The sequence below is a fragment of the Hylobates moloch genome, unplaced genomic scaffold (assembly GCF_009828535.3).
Source record: "Hylobates moloch isolate HMO894 unplaced genomic scaffold, HMol_V3 SCAFFOLD_7, whole genome shotgun sequence".
NCBI lineage: Eukaryota > Metazoa > Chordata > Mammalia > Primates > Hylobatidae > Hylobates > Hylobates moloch.
Genome location: NW_026652282.1, coordinates 10,320,272 through 10,332,469, shown reverse-complemented (window position 1 = coordinate 10,332,469; position 12,198 = coordinate 10,320,272). Strand labels below are relative to the sequence as shown.

The 12,198-nt window shown below is 41.0% G+C and overlaps 1 protein-coding gene across 1 annotated transcript in view; it reads right to left on the bottom strand.

Moving 5' to 3' along the window:
* The window catches only part of EGFL6 (EGF like domain multiple 6), a 198,187-nt gene that overhangs the window by 152,839 nt on the left and 33,150 nt on the right, over positions 1–12,198 (bottom strand). Inside the window, exons 5-7 of the mRNA XM_058441829.1 lie at positions 11,197–11,316; positions 7,904–8,038; positions 5,969–6,091 (exon numbers count right to left, since the gene is read on the bottom strand). Of these exons, the coding sequence (XP_058297812.1) occupies positions 5,969–6,091; positions 7,904–8,038; positions 11,197–11,316 (378 nt within the window). The remainder of the gene's footprint in view (positions 1–5,968; positions 6,092–7,903; positions 8,039–11,196; positions 11,317–12,198) is intronic.

Here is a 12,198-nt window from a genome sequence, read left to right as displayed (position 1 = left end):
TATATATATATATATATATGGAGAGAGTTGCGGTAGGAGGGTCTTTGGCACATTTGGGGAACTCAGATATAAAACTTAGGAATTTCAAAGTCTTCAGGTTCACAGGCCAGTTTTTTGTAAAGTTGACAATTTCTCTTGGGAGGTATTTGAGATTTCTCCAAATACCCATGTTGTCAAACACTTCTACCAACCTGAAAATCCTAATTTTAATTTCATATCTTTGGAATAAAACTTTATAGAAGATCACCCTTAGGTGAGAATATCTTACCCAGGAGGAATATGACTTTGACATTCATTCAACTGCGCTTAGTTCATTAGATGATCTATCATCTGGGAGGAGAAAAGTTCTACTAATCTGAGCTTTGGACACAGTCCTGGAAGAAGAAGCTTAATCACAGATGAGGAATGTATTCCAGCATGGGACCCAGGAAACAGGAAGGGGCTAGGACGGAACAAAAGATGAGCCAAGAGAGTTTGCTGGGGAGGGCAAACTCTTTGAGTTCTCCATCAGAGGATCAACCAATTGGTCATGAACACACCTGTCCTGTGTTTAAGCACATAATCCTGAAGCCCAGTTTCCTGAGTTTGACTCCTAGCTCCCACATCTTCTAGCCATATGTCCTCACATGAATAATTAACTTCTCTTTGCCTCAGTCTCTCCATTTATAAAATTGGGATAATAATAGGTTTTTTTGGGAGGCTTAAATGGGTGAACACACGTCGATTACTAAGATTAGTGCTTGGCACACACTCAACATTTGTGCTATTATTTTTAGCATTCATGACCAGAATGTTTAAAATCTTTTCCAGAGTTAGAAAAATTCCCAGGCCATACCTCCAAATTTCTAATGTTTATAATTGAAGAAAAAAAAATGAGGATGGCCTGGTTGTACCAAAACCCATATTCTTGAATACACACTATACAAACCGAATTAAGCCATCAGCATATTTTTAGTGACTAAAGAAGCTGCTTTTCAATAGAAATGATTGTTGAATTTTGGTAAGGAGGGCTTTGTCACTATTACTCCTAGCCTAGCACATACTTATTGAGCATTTCATATATTCTGGGCTGGTGCTAAGCTCTTTAGATGGATGTTCACTTATTCTGTATGAATAAATTTAATCATCAAAACAATATTAAGGGCTAGATACTATCACCCCTATTTTGCAGGTGTGGAAACTGAGGCACTGAAAGCTTGAATAATTTGTTCTCACTCCACAGGTAGTAGGCTAGCGAGTCAGGAATCAAGCTAAGGTAATACGATTCCAGAAGCGTGTTCCTGGTAAGCCAATGACAGTTTCCTTTCCTAAGTTGACTGTTACTGGGTTTTGATTTTCTTGAATGAGGTGTAGCTGCTGTCAAATCAAGACCAAATTATCTGGCAGTATATTATTAATACTCATATTAGAACAGTGGAACATATACACATCTACATTTAGGGTGCTTCTTCCTTTAGGTACAGAGAGTGGGTTAGGATAATCTAACTCTTTTTCCATATTGCAGTGTAGAGTCTGAAATTTTCAAAACAATGAACTTAAGAAAAGTTGCTACATCAATGCCATATATATGACATATATGTGTGTGTATATATATGTGTGTGTGTATATATGTGTATATATATATGTGTGTGTGTGTGTGTGTATATATTTTTATGGAGATGGAGTCTCGCTCCATTGCCCAGGCTGGAGTGCAGTGGTGCAATCTCAGCTCACTGCAATCTCTGCCTCCTAGCTTCAAGCAATTCTCCTACCTCAGCCTCCCGAGTAGCTGGGACTACAGGCGCACACCACCATGCCTGGCTAATTTTTTGTATTTTAGTAGAGGCGGGGTTCTACTGTGTTGCCCAGGCTCGTCTTGAACCCCTGAGCTCAGGCAATCCACCCGCTTCGGCCTCCCAAAGTGCTAGGATTACAGGCGTGAGCTACTGGGCCCGGCCTATGCCCTATATGATATAATAGCAATTTATGTGCATACAAATATATTTGTAATATAACATTTTACAATGTTTTATAATGCTGAATGCTAACTAGATGCAATTCCCTCATTTTTGTTTTTATGACTCTTGTATGTACATAAGAGTGGATTTTGGGGCATCATTCTTTAAGCAATGAATGTTAAGACCTTGTTAAGATGAATTTTCAATAGTAACATGGCTGTTTACTTTATGGAGAATTAAAGCAAAATGAAAAGGGTTGGACAAGTAATATAGTAAATGAACCAAAGATAGTTTTCTCCTTTAAATAAACATTCCAGTGAAAGACTAAAGAAATAATTTAGCTGCAGAATGGATAACAAAATGCATAATTTTCAGATATTGAATAGAACAGTGTGATGAATTTGAGGTTTCAAAGAATAAAGACAAATTTCTTTTACCCCAAAATAAAGTTGGATGGTCCAAGAAAAACAGACATTTTCTTGACACAAGAAATGTTTGTGTTGATGTGGGATTTACAATTTCAAAACACTGAGTTACAATATAGAAAACACAGGCTGCAAACAACTACCTAATTGCATGCTTAAAGATGTTGCCTTCATTTTAGCATTAATAATATATTGCAGTTTCAAGGGGATCAAATGACGAGGAAGAAAGATGGCTCCAGGTTTACTCTGCGCCTTCGATTCTTACACCTAGGGGTAGGAGAGTGAGTATGTGGGGGTGAGTTGCCCACTTATTGAAACAGATGCTTTCCTGAGGTGTCTTTTTTTGTATGCATGGCATTTTCACATTTACCTTTGTGAAATTTCAGAGTGGGTGGACCTTAACAAACAGCTGATTGAAATGATACTAATAACAATAACAATCACAGCTAACTTTAATGAGCATCTACTATGTGGTCCCGCTAAACTAAGCTCTCTCTATATATTACCTCATTTAAACCTCACACTGAACCTCTGCGAGACATATTTGCCTTAGTGTGGGTTCCTCTAAGCAGAACCTGAGATGAGGATTTGGGTGCAGATGACTTATTTGGGAGGTGATTCCAGGAGGCAGAAACTGGGGAGAGGAGACACTGAGACAGGAAGGGAGAAAAGCCAAAAGATGGTGCTTAGATGGACAGGTAATCACTGTGGGTAAGTGGGGCTTAGTCCTGCTGGGGACATCTGGGAGCCAATGTAGAACACACCTCAGAACTGTCCCACCCCTTGAAGTGGAAGCTGGAGACTCCTGTCAGAGACAGCACTGCTAGAGATACGCACGTAACTGTCTACCCTCCCTCAATAGGATTAGGGAGCTCCAAGGGACTGTGGACTGGCCCATTACTAGAACCCACCACAGTACTACCATAAACCCCATTTTGAATAGGAGGAAACTGAGCTTAGAGAGGTTAAGAAATTTGCTAAAGGTCACAGCCAGCATGGGGCAGAGCTAAGATTTAAATTCAGGCCTTCCCAACCTGGAATGTACATATTCAAATTTGGTGGCATAAAGGAGCTTTGTGCACAGGTCCCTTGGGCACTCATCCAATATGGAAAGCTGATTTATTCAGTCTCCTCTCTGGGGGCCTCCCAAGGTTATGCTGTCCTTCCCCCCAACCTACCTATGCACAGCCCTGCCTAGGCAGCCAATCTCTCTCTCTCTGAATCAAGTTTCAGAAGGACATCATTGGATACTTCTATCTAGAGGGATAGAAACCATGGCATCCAGTTGCTGGACACTAAGTGGTCATTTAATACTATCTCCAGCCCAATGCAGGAATACGTCTCAGAGCCCCCAGCCTGCAAGCCAGCGGCAGTGGAATGTCCGTACTCCTCCATGGGGCTTCCTGCTCCTCCACTATTCAATACCTAGCAGCCATTTTTTGAGACGGAGTCTCGCTCTGTCACTCAGGCTAGAGTACAGTGGCGCGATCTCGGCTCACTGCAAGCTCTGCTTACCGGGTTCAGGCCATTCTCCCGCCTCAGCCTCCCGAGTAGCTGGGACTACAGGCGCCCACCACAATGCCTGGCAAATTTTTTGTACTTTTAGTAGAGATGGGGTTTCACTGTGTTAGCCAGGATGGTCTCAATCTCCTGACCTCATGATCCGCCCACCTCGGCCTCCCAAAGTGCTGGGATTACAGGCGTGAGCCACCGCACCCGGCCAGCCATTTTTAAGAGAGAATGTAACCTCCACCCACTGGACTTAGTTTGCTTGGGAAAGCCACTTTTATTTCATATTTCTTAAAATATTTACAGGCACAATTTATGCTTTTCCATACTATATTTCCCAGACTAAATGCTGCCCTGTTCTTTTGGCAGTTCTTCACAGAATTTGATTTCCAGACTCATTTTCTTTGGTTATATTCTTTTATACATACTCTTGTCCAGTGGTGCTCAACAATAGCTCACTGGGGTAGTGTGAACCTTTTACGGGTGTGGCGCTAAATGTCTAGCACGGTACATACAGTTTATTTTTGTATGACTGAGTGGATACTGTTACAGTCATTTGCATCATTGGGAGCATTGGCCAGATGGGGGTATGGAATGTGACATAAGTTAGGGTACACCTTGCAGCCATATTTATTGAACATGCGGGAACTCTGCTAAGGGGTATATAAGAGAGTTGAATCAGGGCAGTCAACAAGTCTAGTCACACTATGAGCCAGTGCTAAAAGGGTCATGACCAGAGGGATAAACCTGGATGACTTTATTTATTTATTTATTTTTTAATTTTTTGAGACGGAGTCTTACTCTGTTGCCCAGGCTGGAGTGCAGTGGTGTGATCTTGGCTCACTGCAACCTCTGCCTCCCAGGTTCAAGCAATTCTTGTGCCTCAGCCTCCCAAGTAGTTGGGATTAAAGAGGTGCACCACCACGCCTGGCTAATTTTTTTGTATTTTTAGTAGGGACAGGGTTTCATGATGTTGGCCAGGCTGGTCTTGAACTCCTGACCTTAGGTGATCTGCCCACCTGGGCCTCCCAAAGTGCTAGGATTACAGGTGTGAGCCGCCACACCCAGCTGAACCTGGATGACTTTAAACATTGTAAGATATTGTTTATTAGGGAAGTGATTGTGCTATAATCATAGCTGCCTTGCCTTGGAAGACATTCTTCGTATTCACCAAGATTTCTAATTTTCTTCTCTTTGGGGGCACACAGCAAGTTTATTATTATTTTTGTCCCTTGAAGTTAGATACTTCCAAGCTGAATAAACTAACAGCAGGTGCATAATTGTCCATGCTTCTTTCTCTGCTGTGACAAACCCTAAGGCCTTGAATTGAGCCCATAGTACCATAAAATGATGGGGCCTCTGTCAGCCTGTGTCCTTAAGTGACTTTATTGAGAAGAAACCCCCGAAAAATTCTCTTTGGACATACTACATGAGTGAGAAATAAACCTTTATTGTTGCTGTAGTTATTAATAGCAGTGACATTTTATTGTTAGATGTCTGGTTTATAAATTTAAAGTTTTATCAAAAAGTATTAAATAATTCACCAGCAAGAACAATGGAACTCTGTGCTATATACATTAAAGCAAGTGGATCCAGCATTGAGGATGACAGATAAAGTGATCATACTTTAATGAAGATCAGCTTCGTCATACTTTGTTTTGGTTGTGCATTCTGGAAAATGTCCAGATTCACTTGGTTAAAAAACCTTTGTGGTTTTAAGCCACTGTTATTTTAGGTTTGCTTGTTACTGCACCATAACTCAGTCTATCCTGATAGATACATTTGCTCAGTGTCTTTTCTCCTTAAATCTTATGTTCAGTATTTGAAGTATGTCATGGCCAGAAAGATATTAAGTACTCTTGCTGTTCTTTAAGTTTAGTGGCTACAACTTCAGTGAGTATTGGAGATGTGGTCCAATTAGCAAAGAAGAAAAGGCTGAGGCAGAGAGTTAAACACTGCACACATACACAGAGTGAGAGCAAGGGAGAGGGAGAAGGAGAGGAAGACAATGAAAGGAGAGAAATAGAGGGAGGAAGGAGATATGGGGAGAATTCTTCATTGGGAATAGCTAAGACACCATGACCAAATGCTACTTACCAGAACACCGAAGTCCATTGCCTTTATATCCCTGCTTGCATTTACACTTGAAGGACCCTTGAGTATTGAAGCAATTGGCATGGTGGCTGCACGTATGGCTATCCATAGTACATTCATTTATATCTAAAAAAGAACATTCCAGTGAACAACTGTGTGGTACAGGGCTTGCTGAAAGACTCTCCCTTACACTTGATCAACTGTAGGGAGGGCCAAGCACTGAACACCCCCGACAAACCAAACATTGCCTGAGAACTGAGAGGTGTTCAGAACTGCAGGCTCATTGGCCAGCAGCCCTGGCTTTCTTTGCTGCCTGGTATGTAGGGAGTGTTTGCTGCTTCCCTCCCCCACAGCAATTTCATCTCCTGCTTATCAATGCTATTGAAATCTGTAAGATGTTTAGGTTTTTCTCTTAACTTTTTCATTTAACTTAGAACTAAATAACAATATCAGAAAATCAATTCTATATTCAGAAGGTCTTGAAACTCCTAACAAACAAAGGCAAGATCAACTAGGAACCACTGACATCATCTAACTTATAGGCACAGGCATTTTGTTCTAAGACTGCCAGGAGAAAGGGTCAGGCTGGTCTGAGCTCGTCTGCTAGGTTTAGAGGAGGAAAATTTGCCAAATTCCACCCAAGTGAGAGGTTCATTTGCCGTATTCTCCACCCCATTTTCTATCTATGCATTTGTAGACACATATGTACAAAATAGCCTGTTGGTTTTAATTTAGCCACAAAGCTGAGCTCAGATGCTAATCTTAATCACCTTTAAAGTCTCAAAGATTTGTTTCCTTTTGAAACTTTCCATGTGAATTCCACCCTGTTCTGTGGAACCTCCCCTTAGGTATCAGGAAACAGGATTAAACTGTAACACAGCATCATAGGATTACAGGGCTGGTTTGGTCTGCAGGAGGGCATGGGGTCCAAGTCCACGAGAAATATGGATGTTATGATCCTCTCTAAGATGGACTTTGTGTTTGAAATTTGAGGGAAGAGTTGTAGAGGCTTCACAAGATGGTTCGAAACCCAGCAATTGTGTGTTGCCCCAACATGATTACACAAGACGTGTCCTGGGAAGCCCTGAGTATAGGGTTGAAAGAAATCCTATTTTTTCTCAACTATTAGCCTTCCATGTCATGCATATACCTTTGTTACACGTGTTATGGGTAGAGAAATCCACAGAGAGCCTGAATTTCCCTTCACTATAGGGCAGGCCCCATCCTACATTATATAAAGGGCAATGGGAATGCATCCAAGGTCTCCCCAAATACCCTACCTCACTTGTTCATGGAGGCCTGAAATACATTCGCTAAGGAATAAAATATTTATTTCACATAGATTAGGGCAATAACTGACTGGTACCAGAATCTTATCAGAGAGCAATTTTGGTAACTGTGGAAAGGGAACATTATATTTGGAGCTTGAACTATGAAAGGGCTGAAAGAGGGGAAAGGAAAGAGCATAGGCCTTCATGTCTCTCATACATTTCTCTAAAGCCACCCCTGATGGAGACTGTTATAAACAGATCACTGAGATCAAGATTAGATAGACCTTGTTATTCTTCCTTTTACCAAATATAAATACTGCTTTATTGTTTCCATTTTTACATGTGTAACTGGAGATAGAACAAAAAATATAAACAAAACAAAAAGCCAAATTAAAAAGAGTCCCACCGGAATCATCTCAAGATAATCGTTTCCACAAGAGAGCTGTATTCCTTACTTTAAATCTTTATTGACCTAGCTTTATAATTGATGTCATTGGAATTCCCTAAATGCCAGACACCTAAAAACATAACCTTTTCTTATTGTTAAGCTGGTCAGCACAGTAGATTGTTCAACTAATAGACTGAATTGACATCAAAATATCTGCAGAGAAGGCTCAAAGGTTTGGTGGGGACAGGAAAAAAAGGAAAAGGTGCCATCGAATCTTACCTATACAGTCATATCGGCCACTGATATATTGCAGTTCGAAACCAATGTGACATTTGCAGTAGTAGCTTCCAAATGTGTTCACACATCTTCGATTGTAGGGACAGATGGCTTTACCAGAGGCACATTCATCAATATCTAGGGTGTAAAACCAGAAGGTGTCAGTGATAGCAAAAAAAGTAGCCGCATACATGCACGCACGCACACTCACACAGCACGCACCATGCACGCACATGCGCAGTTTCTTTACCCGGGAAACTGATAATAGTATACTGGTGCCAACATCATATCCTCTGGCAAGCGTTCTAGTTCCCCCAGGCACACACACAGCTCTTCACTTTATGTATTTATATTACTTTATACCTTTTTAAGACACGTTATCTTTCCATAATGTCATTACTTACATTCACATCTTCTGTTAGGCCCTGGCTGTTCTCAGGCAGGGAGCATGTGTCTGACACTTGGTACCTATATATTACATGTGTGCTGAGTGAATACTTTCCCCAGCTGAGTGAATATTGTATATTGTATAACATATACAATTTTTGAAACTAGAGTCAGATAGCTACACTTTAAGTAAACCAAACACACAGATTTTACAATTTGCATTTTACAAAATAACTATTTCATGAGTAAGACTGTCCAAGGCCCCTGCAATATTGACCCACAGAAATGTGGTTGTGAAGGCATGCACTTATGCATAAATTGTGGGTCAGGTGTAATTATGTAATGATGTAATTTTAGCCAACAATAGGTGTGTTGTTCCTTTTCTACCATTGAGAGTCAGGTTACAGAGGGGCTGACAGCTCTGCTGACCAATCCACTAAGACTCAGGCTTGGTTTAACTTTCAGATGTCAAATCAAATAGATGTTAGTTTGTTCTTCTGAACCTGGCTTAAACAGGCAAGTTGGTGTTGTCTTACTATTTCCCTTGCATTCTTTTTTTTTTTTTTTTTTTTTGAGACAAGGCCTGATCTGTCACCCATGCTGGAATATAGCGGAACAATCATGGCTCACTACAGCCTCAAACTCCCCAGGCTCAAGTGATCCTCCCACCTCAGCCTCCTGAGTAGCTGGGACTACAAAGCATGCGCCACCATGCCTGGCTATTTTTTATTTATTTGTTGTAGAAACAGGGTCTTCCTATGTTGCTCAGGCTGGTCTCAAACTCCTGAGTTCAAGCTATCCTCCCACCTCAGCCTCTAGCATAGCTGGGACTACAGGTGCACATCACCACGCCCGGCTATTTTTAACAAAAAAATTTTTATAGAGATGGAGTCTTGCTATATTGCCCAGGCTGGCCTCTTGCATTTTCCAAATAATAAATAAGTGTTGGGTTGAACAAAATTATTTTTGGTGTTCATTTTCATGCACATCACCTTTCCTTCCAATAAAAATGGCACCCAACAACTCAAAGAGATGGGGGGAAATTTGGATTCAGTTTGGTCAATAATTAGCCTTGTCATATAAATCTTATTATACTAAAAAGTAGTAAATCCTGTGAACCTAATTAAATCTTTGATTATTCTCAAAGAGTAGAGACAAAATTTTAATTTACATGTATATTTTTAAAAAGTGTTTAATTTAGGATCCATTTGGCTGAGCTTTCTAAATGCAGTTGTTTTTTTTTTTTACATTATGTATAGTTAGGATAAATAAACATCTAGCACCTTGACTGAAACATATTTCTATTGTAGTGAAGATTATGAAATCATAGTGATATGTGCTTCTTTAAATCACAGAAGATTAAGAACTCTTTCAACATTCTGATTTGGTTTGACATCCCTCATTAATGCTAAGTGCTCACTTACTCTAAATATTATGTATATTAGGTGCAATGTAATTAAGTGTTAGGAGTATATACAATTTGATGGCAATTTGATGCTTGAACATAATTCAAATCCACAAAGGAACCAAAGCACAAAGTGAAAAATGTGTTGCTTCAGTCACTGAGGGTGCCCTGTGGGTGCTCCATCCATAGCTCCTCAGCACTCAAGTTTCCATACCTTCCAAAGGCTGCTTGCTGCACCTACCACATTGTGCTTTGCTCCCGATCCAGGCTAGGCTGGGAGTGCTGGGGGGTCATGTCCCAGAGCAGCCTCCCATCAATGAAGGGCAGAAGTTGGTGGATGAATATCCAGCACTCCTGCCCCAGAGGGAAAATTCAGGGGCAGCTTCTCTCTGCCTCCCAGAGGGGCCCCCAGCTCATTTAACCTGCTCATCAGATTCACCCAGCACTGGTGCCTTCCTTTCCCTGGGTTACTTCCCTACTCCTCAACCAGTGTTTCCTGGGATCACCTCCCAAATCAACTACTTGCTCAGGGTCAGCTTCTGTGGAACCCAAAACTAACACACAAAATAAGACAAAGGAGAACAAGAGAGGAAAGTTCTAAGCCAATGGATTTGACTAAATTCAAAGTTATAAACAAATAATTTTTATGTTCCCTTAATTAATATTATGGACTTAATCTGCTCATTTTCTCCAGTTAAATTAATTATACTTAGTTCATATAACTTGGAGCAAGTTTTAAAGACAACATGAAATTTATTACATGCTAATGTAAATGATATAGAAGGCGTATACTATTTTCAATAATGTTATATCTAAAAAATAAGTAAATATAGTTTTTCCAGAAAGTATTAGCTAGAACCCAGAATAAAACCCAATGGTCTTTAGGATCTTACTAATTAAATGACAAAATATAAGTAGTGGAGTTTGTATTGGATGGTAATTTAAATAAAATGTACATAGTAAATATACTAAAATTATCTTTATCCCTTTTCTCTTTTTTTTTTTTTTTTTTTTTTTTTGAGACGGAGTCTCGCTCTGTCACCCAGGCTGGAGTGCAGTGGCGCGATCTCGGCTCACTGCAAGCTCCGGCCCCCGGGGTTCACATTCTCCTGCCTCAGCCTCCCGGCTAATTTTTTGTATTTTTTAGTAGAGACGGGGTTTCACCGTGTTAGCCAGGATGGTCTCGATCTCCTGACCTCGTGATCCACCCACCTCGGCCTCCCAAAGTGCTGGGATTACAGGCGTGAGCCACCGCGCCCGGCTTTATCCCTTTTCTATTATGGCATTAAGGCAATATAAAATAATAGAAAAACGTGTTTTTAGCATCCCAAAGTATGTTTAGAGCATATGTGGCTAAAAGTATCTCAGAAACGGATATAAATCTGTACTTTTAGAAGTTTCCAATGTCTAGTCAACAAGCTGATTGTGATGAATGAAAAAAGATTCAGTAAAGGGGGAGTCAAGGGAGGAGAAGGAGGAGTAGAGATGATTCCTACTGTTGTACCTAGACAGACTCTTCCATTTGGGGCCAGGCGGAGTCCTGAGGATGGACACAGGCACTGTGGCCCTTCTTCTGTGTCTTCACAGCCGTACTGACAGTTTATCATGGCACATGTCCTAGAGTCTGAAAAAGTAGACAAGGATTAGCCTTTCTTTCTTGAGACGATAAAAAGAGCTTACTAAGAAACTATCACCAAATTCTGGGCCATTGAATGGAACACGTTGCATGGCATTATAGGACAAGTTTCATTGTCTGAGTCCCAAATGGAGAGCCAAAAGGAATCAGTAGGGGTGGCATCTTGGTGGCCCTGGGGCTGAATCCTACTCATGGTGTGCTTTCTTGGCCACTTCACTGAATTTGACTGTCTTTAGGCAGGGCCTGCACCCCTCAAACTGTATCACTTTCTCCACTTGTGTGTGCTCTAGCCACTCTTTTATGTCACCTGGCTGGCCTCAAATAGGTTGAAATGCAACTGCTGATGGGGATTATCAACCTGAGTAATCAGGGCAAAAGAATCTACTCTGGAGACCTCTCCATACATATCTAACCTCAGTGAGAGTCACTTAAGTCACAAGACTTGATCTTTTAGGTGACTGAACTAAAACGTGTGGCAGATATAGCTGATCACCTATCTGAAAGCCATTCTGGACTCTTTTCTCTTGCCATTCCCAGCACTGAGGCTTTTCCCAGCTTTCCTTCAGCAAGGAGTGGCCATATGATGCAGTGTGGCCAAAGAGATATAAAAATAAGTCCACTGGAGGGAGTGGGGCTTCTGGAAAAGATATTACTGCATGATAAAAAGAGACAGGCATGAAAGAGGCATTGGTTCATTGGCATCACCCGTACCCACTTAGTTTTGTCTATTTTCCATGTGTGTGTGATGTCTGGAGCTAGGGCAGCCATATTGTGACTATGAGGCCACAAGTGTGAGAGTAAAATCAATACTCTGAGGATGACAGAGACAGACTCCTTCTTGAGCTGCTCTGGAACTGCTTGCCTTCTGCT